Raw genomic sequence first — 16,736 nt, 5'->3', positions numbered from 1 at the left:
AGCATAAACAAATGTAACACATCTTAAAATAATATCCCACAACATGCTGGATGCTTTAGTTATAATCTAGTTTTAGCCTATTACCAGGTATGTCATCAGTCAGGACAGTATACTGTATCATGGATAAAGCAGTTCAACTTCATCCCAAAGGCCCCAACTCACCTATCTCCCAAAACCTTGCATTTGCTTTCAAACTCTTAGCTGTTAAGTTAGCAAAATCCTCATTTATTGCTAATATATTCACTGCTTAAACTCAAGTAAGCATTCTCTGGAGGATGGACCCTGTAAGAGTTTGCATTTTCTAATAATGTTAGAGTAAGTGAAGGTCTGTGCTCTAGATAAATGTCCCTCACAGACCCATCTGTTGAAAGCTTGGATGCTTGGACGTAGGTGCTTTTGGGAGGCAGTGGAACCTTTAGGAGTAGGCCCTAGCAGAAGGAAGTTGGGTCCCTAGTGGTGTGCCCTTGAGGAGGATTTTGAGACTGTAGCCCTTCCTTTTGCTTCTCAGCCACCATGAGGTAGACAGCTTTGCTCCCTTGTGTTTCCCTAGCATTATGTGCTGTTTTGCCACTGACTTCAAAGCGGTGGGCCCTCCAACCATGGCCTCTGAAACCATGAACTACAACAAACTTTTCTCTTGGTTAAGTTGGTTATCTCGAATATTTTCGCATAAGAACAGAGAGCTAATAGGTTATCAGTTCCCCAAAGTGGAATCTGTTGTGTGACCTTTCCAGGGAGTCTGCTTCTAGTCATCCTAGATAAAAGGGTAGGAATAGAACAAAGAAACAGTTCTGCCTGAATCCAGCTTGGAGAACCAGTGAGTTCACTGTGGCTACTTACAGGAGTATGGGGGAGGGGTTTCTTCCAGGACCATGGGTGACTTGGGAAGCTACATCATGGAAAGCCTGCCCTAGCCTGGGTAACCTGTGCAACTTGCAGGACACAGTACCGGGAAGTTTCCTCTTCCCAGGCCGTCGTTTCTGTTTTTATAAACTCAGGAGTGAACCTTGGGAGTCCACTAGTCTCTTGTGGGTTTCATGAATCTGCTGAGCTTCCCTCTTCCCTCCAGGAGGGAATGTTTCAATTTGGATGAAATTGAAGCCACACAGCAGGGTAGCTATTGTGATTGGCAGTGTAGCTCTGAAGCCCTTAGAATCAATTTGTAGAAGGAATCTGGAAAAGTCTGAAGAAGCAAGCTAGAGAAAGCCTAGGGTGTGTCAGCATGGGTTAATAGGATCTTCTGTAAGGACTAAGGCCAGACATCCCAGGCTGTTACCTATGCTTTGGCCACCGTCTAGAGCCTGAGGGTAAGACCCTGTTCCTGAAGTACCATATACTTGAGTCATCGGACATGGGAAAATGAAGCTGGTGCTGACTTGGAAGCTTCATCCCTGCTGACTGGCTTTCGTGGTGCTAAGAGGTGCTAAACACGCTATGGGGAGCAAAGTCGTCATCAGTCTTGGCTGGCTGTGAGCCTAATGAGCTACAATAATGACGGTTTGGCCAGACATGCCCTCTGGCACGATAGTACGTGAACATCATAGGAATAGCCAGCCACTTTTGATTGAATTTAAATCCTGTTCCATGAGATAGAACCTACACCTGGCATTATCAGAAGACCAAGAACCATGGCTACACAGGTCATAGGGAGGTCATAGGCTCTAGGGGAGAATCTATTACTGTTACTCTGCTAAATGGACATAATATTAAACTGACACCTAGCGATTTACCGTTACACCCATAGATGATGCATCCTCGGCTCTCATCTGAGAAGCCTCCATGCTCAGTAGATGGTGGTTTACATTTGGACGTGGTGTAGGGAATGAGAGGCTGCAGGCTGCTCAGGCCCCAGTGGGCTCAAGGCTCAGGGATCACTTCGGAAGAGGGGCTAGGAGTGTGAGATCCAGAGGCAGCAGATGACTATGAGGAACGTGGCTTCTGACGGCTAGGGCAGCTGCACGTCTGAGCTCACAGTATTTGTGCCAGCATGCACAAGACCCGTGCAAGCCCCAGACAGATCAGCTCTTACCATGAAGAGGAGTGATGGGCGGGAAGTCCCTCCCACTCCCGTATGAGCTGCTGTTGGCAGCTGTTAGCCGCTGGCAGAGAGTCATATTTCTCGAAGAGTGTAGCCCCTGTGAAGCTGATCATACTCCAGTGGGGGGCCACATCTCCAAGATAGTTTGGGCAACACAAATTGGTCTTGATAGATGTATTTATTATTATTATTATTTTTAAAAGGATACCAAGTTGAATGGGTCAGGAAGGGAGGGTGGTTCTGGGAAGAAGTAGAGGAGGGGTGGGTGTGACGAAAATGTGCTTGAAATTCTCCAAGAATGAATAAAAATATATTTAAAAAGTAAAGCCAAGTACTTGGCACCAGAATAATAGAATACCTTGAAGGCACCTCAAGAACGAACTGGTCAGACTGCCTCCTCATAGGATTCAGACATTTTTCTTAAAGAGACCCCGGGCAGCCTCTTTCCACAGGGCCACTTGGCAAATGTTGCCCCCAAACGCCTCCCTCATATCCAGACACGCAGATGACTGCAGCTGCAGGTCACGTGGACCCTGTACGGCTTGTGCCAGTGGCAGGCCTTGGCGTCATTCACAACATGCTGGTTTTACAGCCATTCAAAATGCAAGAGTTACGGAGTCAAGATCTCAGAAGTCGGCCTGGGATGCTTAGCACTGTGTGGCTGAGCAGGAGTCTCCATCACCAGCTCTCCAGCTGGCAATGTGTGGGAAACAGGAGACTAAAGCCGAACCCATAAATGGAGACCCCAGCAAGAGGTGACAGCCACCAAGGGATGCTTCATGAGGTGAGTACAACCAGCCGCAGAGTGCAGGCGTGTGGGCTGCAGTCAGCGAGTCTGTAGGAGCAGGACCGCTGAGCCCTTGGGATTTCACATGCTGCTGCTGTCTGTACCAGACGCCTGATGTGCAGATGTATGGTTTGATGTTTGCCCTGCTTCATTTGAATCTGGCGCTGATCTGATCCTTTCTACGCATGTCTCCTTTGTGGGACAGGAATGTTTACTTTGTATCTTTGTACTCTGAACATGGATAATCTTGTTACTTTTTACAGCTTCTCAGCTGGGTTTGCCCTGAGTCTCAAAGCATCCTTTGGGCATGGGCTTGTGAATGGCTCTGAAGCAGTTAAGACTTGGGGAACTCTTGCAGAAATAGATTATGAAATGGGCATAGGCCTTTAGGGGCAGGGGCAGAATGTCACACTCTGAATAAGTGCCAAAGGCCAGCATACTAAAGGCTCAGTCACCGGCCTGTTGGTGCTCGGAGGAGGAGGTGGAACCTTCAGGAGGGTAGGAGTTCAGTTATTGGAAATGTGTCCTTCATGGAAAGCACAAAGCCTAGCTTCTTCCCCATTCACTTTGCTTCCAGGCTGCTTTTAGGGGATTGTCATTGATGAACTGTATCATCTCCACCACGATGTATTGTCTCATCATAAACGGCCAAGTGTGTGTGGACTGAAACCATGAGCCCAAATAATCTGTTTCCTTTTTTTTTAAGACAGGGTTTCTCTGTGTAGCCCTAGTTGTCCTAGAACTCAGTCTATAGACGAGGCTGGCCTCGAACTCACAGAGATCCACCTGCCTCTGCCCCCCCCCCCCCCCAGTGCTGGGATTAAAGGAGTGTACCACCACCACCCAGCTAGGTTTCCACTCTTTAAGTTGATTATCTCAGGCATTTTGTTATCATGAGGGAATGCTATTAAAATCTGGTTTGAGATAAATCTCTTGTTAGCTACCCTAGTTTGTATAGATTGATCATCTCTTATATCTTCATTACTGTTAATATATTTTTTAAATTTATTTATTATGTATACAATGTTCTGTCTGCATGTATGCCTGCCCACCAGAAGAGGGCACCAGATCTCATAGATGGTTGTGAGCCACCATGTGGTTGCTGGGAATTGAACTCAGGACCTCTGGAAGAGCAGCCAATGCTCTTAACCTCTGAGCCATCTCTCCAGCCCTGTTAAGATATTTTTAACCCAACAAATTTTATAGAACTCTTCCTTTTGATTTATTGAAATATGAGCCACAGTGAATTGAAATGGTCAGGTTTTATTTTGCATAGAGAAAAAACACAGCTAATGAGAATACTCCAATGGTCTCTGTGAATTATTGTTCCCAGTTGTGGTTCCAAGTCAGAAGTGTTAATACGGGAAACTCAGTTGGTGCAAATCAGTTCCTTAAGCAGAACCAATTCTGATGACACCCTTCTACATTCCAGGCATCCCCACTGCTAAGGTGGGAGCTTTGCTATTGGCTCCAGGGGCAGAAGCCACAGGGCTGCTAAGTCCCTGGCACAACTCTGAACCCAAAGCCTTGTGCTAAGTGGTGAAGCCCTGCTCTGACGGCTCCTCCTGTGGTCTGGATGGTTCCTTACAGCTCACATGTGAACTTCCCATGCAGTGCTCTCTGGGAGGCTCTTAGTTCTAGGGTCCTGCCCCCATGAGTGGGCTTAGTGCTCTTGTAAAAGACTCCAGAAAATCCAGCCCTTTCAGCCACTTGGAGACACACTGGAAGGTACGTTTTATGAGGAAGGTTCCTCCCGAGACAGTCTTCCTGGAGCCTTGGTCTTAGACTTCTCAGGCTCCTAAACTGTGAGAAAAATCTTTGTGTCTAAGTTGTCCAGTTTGTGGGATTTGTGTTGTTTTGAGATAGCATTTACTATGCAGCCCTTGCTAGCTGGGAACTCACTGTCTAGACCAGGCTGGCGTCAAAACTCATATCTCACAGAGATCCACCTGCCCCTGTCTCTGCCTCCTGAGTGCTGAGATTAAAGCCATGCAGGGCTCTACAGGATGTTCTCCTAAATTAGCAACTTGAATAGATGAGGGTGGCCTATTAGCAAATGAGGGTGAGAGCGGGCGCGATCCTCAGGGTGCAATACCATGCAGTTTAACAGCAACACAAACACTGAAATGGAAGACCAGCCCTTGGGCTTGGAGAGACAGTAAGAAACAGGAATCGGTGTGGGCACTGCTGAAATAGCCTACAATTTCAAGGAGACTATGGGCTAAAGAAATGAGGACATCTAGAGAGATACTGAGCTAGTGGATTTAGTATTTGTGAATGGGAAGATTTTCTATCTAGTTAATTTTCAACCACAAGAAAAGGAGTCTTCTGCCATGTTCTACCAGCAAGGCTAGTTAAGTGTTCATTTATCCATAGTAAATAACTAGACATTTTTCTTCTACATTGTTTTTTTTTCTTTTTGCCAAAAATCAAGATGAGTTGAGTAACTAACCCTTGAGATAGCAAACCCAAAGCTGGTGACTGGGTCAAGTGTGGTGCTATGGAGACGGTGCCCCGCATCAGCACCCGCGAGCCTCGGGGAACACCAATCACGATTTATGTGTCATCTCTGGCCATCAAGGGCTGTAGAAATAATCCTGCTGTCCCTAATATGCACACCAGGATGAAAACCCAGAGAAAGATACGGTCAATCACCATGGCAACATACTTCCAGTCATCTTGAATCTGAAAAACAAAAAACGATGAAAGAAAAGAACATGAAGGAGAGGCCATTTTCAGTATTAAATCCTGTTATGGTAGAGAAACCATTTGATGTCATAGATAGGGACTCTTACGGATGTGATCCGAGGAAATCTATGGTGATGATTAATAATGATTGTCAACTTGGCAGGATCCAGAAACCCTGGGAGATGAGCTGCCGAGCATGCTCGTGAAGGATTATCTGAATTAGGTTAGCCTCCGGGGGTGACTCTGAGGGACTGCCTGGACTGCTAACGGTGGAAAGGCCCACCTCAACTGTGGACGGCACCACTCCGTGTGCTCAGGCTCTAGACTGAGTAAAGATGAGAGTCAGTGGAGATGTGGCATTCATCTCTCTGCTTCCTGACTGTGGATGCAGCCTGGCAGCTCCTGCCGCCATGCCTTCTCCACACGATGGACCTTCTTTCCTGCAACTGTGAGTCTGAACAGACATCCCCAAGCTGCTTCTTCCAGGCAGATGGTCACAGCAGTTAAAGAAGTACTGGTACAGTGAACAACCTCTAATGTTGTGTTTGGAGAAACAGGTGTAAAATATGGCCATGTTAGCTCCGTTTCAAATGAGAACTTTTGTTTGAGGAAAGCAAGGTATGGTCTTCATGTCCAAACAGTTTAGATTGGCCTCAAATTATTGATCATCCTGTCACAGCCTCCTGAGGGCTGTGATTACAGGTATGTATCACCACTCAGAAGTATGTATGTATATATGTACATACATGCGTATATACACATCTAAATATATGCATATATATCTCTTGTTTTTTTTCTGAGTTGAATTCCATGACTAAAGCTTGCGTGCCTCTACGGGAGGATCTGGAGTCTTTGTTAGGACGGCGACTACACTCCAACATCGTCTGACATTGTTTAAAAGTACTCATTCATGTCTGCTTTGGGATACTAATTTCTGTTTAACATCGGTTTCAAAGTGGAGTAAGCATGGCGGGTGAGTCTGACATTTTTCTTTCTCAGCACGCCCCTTCAAAATTGCCCACCTGACCAAATGTCATCCTCATTTGTAAGGCCAGACGGGATAAACAGCAGACGTAATGGCTGACAATGGAGTGAAAGAGCAAGAATAATTATATATAATGAGCTTCAAATTAGGCTTGACACAGGAAGGAGAATCTACGGTAATTAAACTCCGAGACAATTCGGAAAGCAAAGAAACCGCAACTGGGTTGAGAGAGAGCCCATGATCTTGAAGCAATAATCACATAATGAAGAAGCAGCGCGTAATTTATAATTCAGTTACACACCCTGAAAAGGGGCTGGGAGATGTGGGTTTTATTTCCTCTTTCTGAGTTTGAGTAAATGTGTTCTTTCCGTGGCACCCTGAAAGTCACAGTCATGGTAAACTTAGACTCCTCATGCGCTGTTTGACATGTTACTCTGTGGGAATATCCAAGGCTTGTCTGTAAGCATTTCAAGTCCGCAGCCCGAGTCTTACCCGCCCCTCTGCAGGACACATAACACCACTCCCGCCACTCCAGTGACTCTGCGAGGCGGCAGGTAGGAAACAGCTGGAGACAAACTGTTTCTACTCCAGCTCTGCGCCTTCTAGGCGTAAGGATCTGAGTAAGGGGCTGGAGAGATGGCTCAGCAGTTAAGAGCACTGGCTGCTCTTCTAAAGATCCTGGTTTCAATTCCCAGCTCCCACATGGCAGCTCACAACTGTCTGTAACTATAGTTCCAGGGCATCCAGCACCCTCACACAGATATACATGCAGCAAAACACCATTGTACATAAATAAATAAATATAAATAAATAAATCTTTTTTTTTTTATTTTTCGAGACAGGGTTTCTCCGTAGCTTTTTTGATTCCTGTCCTGGAACTAGCTTTTGTAGACCAGGCTGGCCTCGAACTCACAGAGATCTGCCTGCCTCTGCCTCCCGAGTGCTGGGATTAAAGGTGTGCGCCACCACCGCCCGGCTTAAATAAATAAATCTTAAAAAAAAAAAAGAATCTAAGTAAATTTCATCTCAATGTCCTCATCTGAAAAATGGGGCTAAAGATAGTGCAATCTCAGGGTTGCTTCTGCAGACTCCTTAGTGAATACTTTTACTATCGATGCTGACTTAAGAAGTGGCCCTTATCCCTGGATAAATCTGAGACTGGATACAATGACAACATGGGCCTGAAGTCCCACTACTGGAGGGAGCTGAGGCAGTGAGTTCAAGGTCAGCCTGGACTACAAGTGAGATAACTATCATACCCAAGGACGTCCAACTGGCCTGAACGGGAGCTGCTGACTCAAGAGTCCAATTCTTTATGAAAAATAAATTGCTCATATTAGAAGAATAAAATTAAAAAAATTTTAAATAATTTCTCTCTCTTTGTGTGCGTGGGTATCTGAAGAGGCCAAAGGAAGGTGTTGGATTCCCTGGAGTGAGAGTTATGGGCATTGGGGGTCATCCGATGTGGATACACCAAGTTTGTATCCTCCCCAAGAGCAGCAAGTGCTTCTAACTTCTAGGCCATCTTGCCAGCCCCCAAGAGTCTTAATCTCCTAACCTCTGTCCCATGCATCGCTGCACAAGGAAGCTGTAATAAAAACCACATATTTACCTCTTTGGCTACATTCTGAGCTTTCATGTTTTCAGCGATGTACTTCACACTTTGGATGGCCTCTTTCATTTCTGGTGACAGAGCAGAGAGGGAAAGCACGGCGTTGACAGACTCAGAACTGGAGCTTCTCGTGAGATTAGCATTGAAATTTGAGATCTTCACCCTCCGGTGGTGGCAGTAGCTGCATGCCCCGTCTTGGCATGGGTAGCCTTCCTTGCAGCTTTTGGAGTCTGCGCGGCTGAAGCAGTTCAGGTTTGAGAGCTCAGCACTGTAGAAGGCCCTTGGCTTCTGAGCATCTCCCTCGCCGCTGGTTGGCCGCGTCATGAACATGACCCTGGGGAGCAGGTTTAGGAACACGGCCTTGACCCACGTGGGCATCGTGTGGGTGGTCGGAGTCCTGTAGTGTACGTTGAGCACGAAGACCGTGATGACGATGGACAAGGTGACAAAGATCATCGTGAAGAGGAGGTACTCCCCCATCAGGGGGATGACCAGCGAGGTGGAAGGGATGGTCTCGGTGATCACTAGGAGGAAGACGGTCAGGGAGAGGAGCACGGAGATGCAGAGCGTCACCTTCTCGCCACAGTCGGAGGGCAGGTAGAAGACGAGCACCGTGAGGAAGGAGATGAGCAGGCAGGGGATGATGAGGTTGATGGTGTAAAACAGCGGCAGGCGGCGGATGTACAGCGAGTAGGTGATGTCTTGGTAGATCTCCTCGCAGCAGTTGTACTTGATCTCGTGTTTGTAGCCCGGGGCTTTGATGATGGCCCACTCGCCACTTTCCCAGTAGTCCTTGAGGTTCATGGAGGAGCCGATGAGGACCAGGTCGACCTTTGCCTTGTCATAGGACCAGGTGCCGAACTTCATGGTGCAGTTTTGGTAGTCAAATGGGAAGTAGGTCACATCGATTTTGCATGAGCTCTTAAAGATGGCTGGAGGGATCCAAGTCACTTCTCCCGTGTACTTGAGTAGAGCTTTGGTCTTATCGCCAACCTGGAAATCCCCGTCAGCGCTGTGAAGACACAGTGGGGCACACAACTCGCCATCACCACCATATGGCCACTCAGCCTGGCTTCCCACGTGGTTACCAGGACAATGACAAGTAATGACTTGTCAACAGTGGGATATGAGAGCTCAAAGGACCATAAGAGGTCACTGGGTCAATTACCCCATTCTCCAGGGGAGATACTGAGGCCTAGGCATCAGTACATCATCACCACCTCCGGGAACCCCCCATCACACACTCTGCCCACACATCATCACCACCTCCAGGACCTCTCCATCACACACTCTGCCATGCTGGTCATATGGTCAGTACATTCCACAGTGTACACTTCCCAGGTGGATGGTTATAGAGACTCCTAAATGCCAAAAATGGGACCCACTGCTGCTCTGAATTTGTGATGAATGTTATCCTGGAGGTGGGTGTTTCAGCAGCCTTTGGGGATATTAGCAGGCAGGGCCTTGTCAACATCCCTTTCTCAGTCTCCGCGGGGTACCTTACCTGATACATGTATGGAAGCCCACAGCAGATGGAGAAATGGCTTCATGGATCAGCCACGGGTGCTGATGCTGTAAAACTCACCCTTGCAAGGAAGCTCACCTCTTCCATCAGGCCCCAGTTCTACCCCTGCCCCCTCTTCCTCCAGTTCTACCCCTGCCCCCTCTTCCTCCAGTTCTACCCCTGCCCCCTTCTCCAGTTCTACCCCTGCCCCCTCCTCCAGTTCTACCCCTGCCCCCTCCTCCAGTTCTACCCCTGCCCCCTTCTCCAGTTCTTCTACTGCCCCCTTTCCTCCCAATACTGTTCTCCAATAAAAACAAACAAGTTTTCTGATTTCATTGAACACACTTTTGGGCTGGAGAGATGGTTCAGTGGCTAAGAGCACTCCCAGCAACCACATGGTGACTCACAACCATCTGATCTGATCTGATGCCCTCTTCTGGCCTGCAGGAATACATGCAGACAGAATATTGTACACATAATAAATAACTAAATCAAAAAAAAAAAAGAACACACTTTCAAATAAAACTCAGCGAACTGGTTGGCCTTCACTTCCCTCCCTGTCTGTCTCCACTTACTCCCGTGTCTGCTCTTTTTTAGCCTTATTATGCACCTCGCTTCTTTTTCTCTAGATAACACACTTTTCTGAGGGTCGTCCTGTTGATGTCTATATGCTGAGGTCTTCACAGGAGAACTGGTGACACTCTCAGTTCCCTGCAGAGCTTGCGTTCAGCAATCTATCTCTGACCCACGGAAGCCGGCTGATAGCAAGGTCACGTGGTTCTCACAAGCGTCCCACCCACTGAAGGATTTCTTCCTTTGTAGATAAAGACTTGCTACTGTAGCTCAGGCTAGACTCAAACTCACGATCCTTCCGCTTTAGCCTCCTGAATGCTGGGATTACAAGCATGCATCCCCACTGAAGACTCTTGACCTCTGGAACCAACTCCCTGGGTCTCTTAGCCTGCAACAGTGGGAGGCATCCTTGGGTTTCATGGCCCTTTTGGTGGCCAGGTGAAAATCTGAAAGAGTCAGAATTCTAAAGCCTCAGGATGGCCTTGTGTTGCTATTGGAAAGGCAGCGCTCTGTGGAGATCATTGCTCCCTGCTGGTCTCTGTCCTTCCACTGGGCACACAGCTGTTGCACGTGACAACTCAGAGCCTGAGCCCCTACCCGTGTCTGCTTCAGCTGGCTGACTTTCCTTCCTGGGTTTCCAGAACCTTAATCCCTGACGACTCCAGAGGAAAGGAGTGGTACGAGGAAAGAGAGCTCTCCTCAGCCTCCAGGGGAACTCAGACTCAGTACCAGCGCCACCACGCCCAGCCCCAGGGTTCTGTGAACTCTCTGACCCCTCTTTAACCCTAATGAACAGGCAGAGGCTCCACCCACCGATCCTCATGAATATGCAGAGGGGCGCCCCGCCCTCCCGCTGACATGCTGCTCATGCATATGCAGAAAATTATATGTGGAAATGGGGCAAGGGTGGGAAAAACCTCCAAACAGCAGAAACTCGGGAAAAACTAAGATTCCTTCAGAAAAATGGGGCACCTCGGATAGCAGAACAAGCCCACTGTCCATGCCTTCAGTGGGGGTTTCAGTGTCCCGTGAACATCAGCACACAAGAGCACAGAGCTGGAGAACCATGAGAATTGCAGGCCAGAGGGATGGCCGCTGACTGGAGGGGCCCGGGGAGGAGGAAATGGGGTTCCAGCACCCTAGGAGTTAATCTTAGGGTCAGAAACGAAGAAGAAATACCTGCCCATCAAAGACAAGGATCATATGTGGAAGGTATGGTATACGTGCCCTAGAATCCCACATGGGACACCAAGGCAGGAGAATCATGAGTTTGAAGCCAACCTGGGCTACACAGTGAGACCCTGTCTCAAAAAGATGACCTGATTCAATACTGAAATTTGCATTTGGGAATTTTTCAAACAATGGCAGAGGCCTGGTAATGTGGTTCACCTGGTAAAGATGCCACCAAGTCTGATGGCCTGGGATCTGTTCTCAGACCGCTGACCTACATGGTGGAATCCGGGAACTGACCCTTGCAATTGTCCTCTGACCTCCACATAGGCTCACCCTCTCTCTCCCTTCCTTCCCCCTTTCTTCCCTCCTTCCCTCCCTTCCTCCCTCCCCCCTCCCTCCATCTTTACCTCCTTCCACCACCAACACAAATAAATAAACATAAAAAAAATCAAACTTTACAGTGAGAACGCACAGAGGGTTGTGGAGAAATGAGCCAAGGCTAGGGGCAGTTTTTGGGGCTCTCAGAACTCTCAACACCCCCTCCCCCAAAACTCTCTTTCAGAACCATGCAGAAGAAGTTGCCCATGGCGGATACTGGGATGAATTGAGGCAGGTAAAAATCCGGTGCGTAGCCATGCTGAAGAACAAGCCACAAAAAAGGAAATAGTCTAACCTCGGAGCAGCTGTGTGCTTAGTGGCTCCTCGGTGGCTAGCTGGTTGCTAGCTCGGGAACCTAAGACAATCTATGAGTCTTGCCCAGCCCTTCTCTCCTCCCATGAGTATCCTCTTTTAAATAGGGCGAGACGGCCATCTACTCCCATCCCTGCCAAGGAGCTAGTAATGGTGCCACATGCAAGGCCCTCCCCTGCCGTCCCAGATCCCCACCCCCATAGACTGGGCTCTCCCTGATCCTTCAGCCTTCTACCCCACAGTGCAGCAGCTACCCATGACACATTCTCCTGCCTCCCTGGACCTTCCTGCTGCTGTTCCCCTGTTCCAGATCCCATGTGACCTTCAAGGCCCACTTTAATGACATTTCTTCCCAGCGGCTTCCCTGGTGACCTTTCCCCTCCTCCAGCCACACATCATTCTCTTAGGAACCACTCCGCATCCTGCCGCTCTGTGGCTCGCTGGCATCCATGGTACCCAGTACACAACGGATGCCCAGAGCCTGCAGAGGGAAAGGCCAAGGAAGGCTGGCCATTGAGTGGCTGGAGGACACAGAGCCCAGTCTGCCCGACCAGAGGTTGGGACAGCCAGCTCCTTACTTGTTGTAAAGCACAATGTCTGGTTTCCAGATCTTCTCCGCGGGGACACGTATGAACTCCACCCCTTGGTAGTCAGAGGGCTTCCATTTCAGCTTGTAGTCGTTCCAGATCTGGTGGAAGGAGGCGGGGAGGTAGAAGGTAGTGGAAGGACCAGCCAGGCTTTCTCCTGACACTGCATCATGGCCATCACAGTGACGGGCTGGCAGGTCACCTCTGCTTTGGGTCACTGAGCCATTTCCCTGCAGCAAAGTATGTTGGACCAAGGGAGCAACTTGGGGGTAGCAGGGCAGACAGCATGGGCTAAGTCTGAAGGTTGCCCCTGTCCTAGGAAGTCAGACCTCACGGCTAGGGGAGTTCAACCCTTGTCAACCAATCAGGAGCCATTCATCGGTGCCTTCTCTGAATACATTAACCAAGGTTCAGCCTTCGGGACTTCTGAGAGCTCCCTACATTAAACTCCTATTCTTTACATACCTTGAGCTCACTCTCCACTCCAGGCAGAGGGCCAGGAGGTGGAGGCAAGAGGGTTATGAGTTCAAGGCCAGTTTAAGCTGTACAGGAAGTTCCAGGCCATCCTGGGCTACAATGTCTCAAATGGGACAAGAGGGGGTTGCTCCGTGAATAAAGCAATGATTGTGTAAATGTGACAACTGGACCCCCAGCACCCACACAACCTTCCCATCTCACAATCCCAGGGGGGTGGAGAAGGAATTCCCAGGGTAACCTGGCTCCCTAGACCAGCAGAATCATCGAGCTCCAGGTTCAGCAAGAGGGCAGCTCCTTTTGTTTCCCATCAGCAAATAAAGCGATTACCACCAGGGGGCAGCAGTACACAGAATCTGCGCCCACGTACTTGCTTCAGCCACAGGTTGGTCTCCATGATCTGGTTTACTTCATCCTAGAAAGTGAGATTGAAGTTGACAGGTGAACGATAGAAATAAGGCTGACTCCAGGCAGGCTCCAGAGATCCCCACGGCCACATCTTGTGGCTCCAAGCACTTACCACCTTCACCAGCTGAGACATGGACACCTCAAACTGGATGACAACGGGATGGGACACGTTCGCCACAGGCCGAATGATCTCGTTGTAATCTTCGAACAGGTACTGGAATAGGCGGTGTTCTGCTTCTGAGGCACTGGCCACTGAGGGAGGCATTCCTGTCAGTTTCTGGGGAAATGGTTGCTTACCTCTCTCGGCAAAGACATCCTGCCTACAAATTCCCATCCGCCAGGGCACTCTGCTAACCCGGGTTTCCAGGTTAATGATGCTTTCCAGTTACAAACTGGGAACTGGGGCTCAGGAGGGACAAGAATTCTACCAGGTCACACACATTCAGGGGCTTAGAAGCCCTGCAAACGTGGGAATCTGTGTAAGCTTAGGCTAGTAACTTAAACTCTCTGAACCTTGTTTTTTTTTTTCTTTGAATCTACCAAAATAAAGAGTATGCATGAATGCACCTCAAGAATGGGGCTAAAGTGCTTGGTTTAGGGACCTGTGGCAGGCGCTCAAGAACTGTTAGCTTGGTGGGACTCTCTTGACAGCCACACTTGTGTGTGTGTGTGTGTGTTACTGCCATTTTCTTAGCTTTCTCTCTCCCTCTCCTCCTCTCTCTTAAATTTAAGGAAAGATTACCTTTTTTCTTCTTTAATTTTTTTATTACATTACAGGAGAGGGGTGCATGTGTGTGGGGTTCAGAGGGCACCCTTTAAAACTCAGCTCTCTCCTTCCACCATGAGGGTCCTGGGAATCAAACTCAGGACATCAGGCAGGGTGGCGAGTGTCTTTACTAGCTGAACCAGATATTTTTTTTTCTTAGTAAAACTCTAACCTTTCTTTACATAAGTCACCCAACTTTGCTTTCTATAATAATAATAATAATAATAATAATAATAATAATAATAATAATAATGAAAGAACTATTAGAGGCTCAAACCTTTATTGCTACTCCAAGGAAGGTACCCCTGCTGCCCAGGTAGAAAGATGACTCACCCAACCCATGGGCGGGGGCGGGGCCACTTAGGGTCTCCTTAGACCAGACCTGCTTCCCACTATGTGGAAGACTGCAGCCCCTTCCTCCATCCTCCCACAATCTGCAGGGGTTTGGTTATGAACGTCTTAGGAGCAAAGGTGCCCACGGGTTTCTGCCAGTGCTGTCTTCACGTCCTCACTCCAACTCCTTACCTCGGAGGCTCCCGGGCACCCTTTTTGTTCACAAGCCCATTCCAACTAAGTGAGACATCTTGGCTCAAGCTGTCGGCTGCTTCCTACTTACAGTACTGGGGGGGGGGGGGGGGTGTCAGTCGAGGGACAGTCTTTTGGGGAAGTATAACCCACGTTCTTCAGGCCATGATTTGGGTGGGCCCCTCACAGAAGTGCAGACCATAATGATGCAAGCTCCCCCCACCCCGCTTAAATTGCTGGTCCTACCCGCTTTCAGGGGACATTGTAACTGCTTTCTGCCTCATCCACCTAGGGTCTCTGGAAGGGCTTCCTCCTAACAGGCTCCTCTAGAGCCTCTGCGATGGCCTGGGAGGAACAATCACGTCGAAGATCTCTAGGCAACGCTGTCATTGTGCAGAACCAGAACCAGAGCCTTGGTCCAGCTCCAGCTCCAAACAAGTCTCTTCTTTGGCACAGTTTTTCCCACGGTCCACAAAACCAAACGGTGAGCAAGAGGCAGATATTGGAAGCGGGGCTGCGGGTCCCTGCAGCAGGGCGACATTCGGGACGTTCGGGACCGCGACGCAAACCTCTAACTCCGGCTCAGACCTAGAGGGCCGGCTCTGGGCTCGCCACGCGCCTCCTCAAACTGAGAGGCTTGGGAACAAAGGAAGTACCCAAGGGGCTCAGCGAGGTAGGGACTGGGATGCGCGTGCACTGTCAGAAGCTTGGGACCACGCTGAGACCCAAGGCAGATGGGCGCCTAGACTTCTAAGGGGCTGGTGGCCGAAGCGGTGTGGGGAAAGCAGAGGCCAGGGTTGCAGTGCGAGCCCCTGGCCCACCACCCGCCCGGGCTCCTGACCCGACCGTTCTCCGCGAGTACCTGACAGTAGCAGCAGTATCAGCAATGACAGCGGCGACCAGAGCGGTACAGCGTCCATGGCTGGAGACCTCGCGGACAGGGCGGGATCCACTCGGGTGCTGACCGCCGACGCCCAGCTATGCGGGCGCGGGGACCGCGGGGCTCCTCCCGGCTTCGGGTAGCCGAGCTCCGGTGCACCTGAGCCCCCGAAACGCACGAGGCCCGGGCAGCTAAACACTGCGAGCTGCCGCGGGGCGGGGAGGCCGAGGCGGGAGCTGCACCCGCCGAGGTGGGAGGGGCGTCGGGTCCCTGCCTCGCCCTGAGCAGCCCTGGATCTGGAAACCGCTAGGCAAAGGACCAGACTGGAGCAGGCACTGTCACCGTGGCAGGATAAAAGGACCAAATCTCTGACCAGGGCTTCCCGGGCACGTGCAGCTCCGAGGACGGCTGGGGGGACCACCACAAGGCGGTGCTGGCTCTAGCGCAACTCAAAAGGAGACTGTGGAAGTTGATGTTCTTAAAGTAACTATTTTCAGTATGATACTGGTGTGTAATACATACACACAGCATATAGTTAAGGGGAAATAGATGGGCTGGAGTCAAAACAATATTGGCGATGAGTTATGGCCGGGTGATGACATACGGGAGGTCTTATATTTTTCTCTTTATTTAGACTATGCTAGGAATGCTCCTTAATAAAACATAGAACAACGCTGGAGGTTCCTGCTCAGCAGGAGAGGACTTGCCTAGTAAAAGCCCAGGTTTTGATCCCCCGTATAGCAAATAAATACTTTTATAAGAAAGTGAAGCAGAGAGAGAGAGAGGGAGAGAGAGAGAGAGAGAGAGAGAGAGAGAGAGAGAGAGAGAGAGAAAGAGAGAAAGAGAGAGCGCATCTGGCTTTCCACCTGACCCTTGTAGACCCTCCATTGTCTCACAGCCGCCTGCTAGCCTGGGTGTCCCAGGAATAGGCAGTGACAAGGTAGGTGCCCTGGGGTCCCTTGGCCTCTCTGGCCACCCACCAGGGATGGCTTGGAACTCGGAGGCTTCCTTGATGGTTATTAGGGACCTTGTTAGTGTGAAAGAGA

General features: G+C 49.5%; 1 protein-coding gene across 1 annotated transcript; it reads right to left on the bottom strand.

The window, feature by feature from the left end:
* Positions 1-4,023: 4,023 nt before the first annotated feature.
* On the bottom strand, positions 4,024-16,042 carry Chrna3 (cholinergic receptor nicotinic alpha 3 subunit). The gene is made up of 6 exons (XM_075965862.1): positions 15,673-16,042; positions 13,632-13,771; positions 13,482-13,526; positions 12,629-12,738; positions 8,111-9,122; positions 4,024-5,510 (listed from the first exon to the last, which is right to left on the bottom strand). The coding sequence occupies exons 1-6, from the start codon at positions 15,728-15,730 to the stop codon at positions 5,382-5,384; spliced, it is 1,494 nt and encodes a 497-aa protein (XP_075821977.1). The 5' UTR covers positions 15,731-16,042; the 3' UTR covers positions 4,024-5,381.
* Positions 16,043-16,736: the final 694 nt, after the last annotated feature.

The sequence above is a fragment of the Microtus pennsylvanicus genome, chromosome 3 (assembly GCF_037038515.1).
Source record: "Microtus pennsylvanicus isolate mMicPen1 chromosome 3, mMicPen1.hap1, whole genome shotgun sequence".
Taxonomy (NCBI): Eukaryota; Metazoa; Chordata; class Mammalia; order Rodentia; family Cricetidae; genus Microtus; species Microtus pennsylvanicus.
Note: the sequence above shows the minus strand (reverse complement) of the source record. Positions and strands in the feature narration are given on the sequence as shown.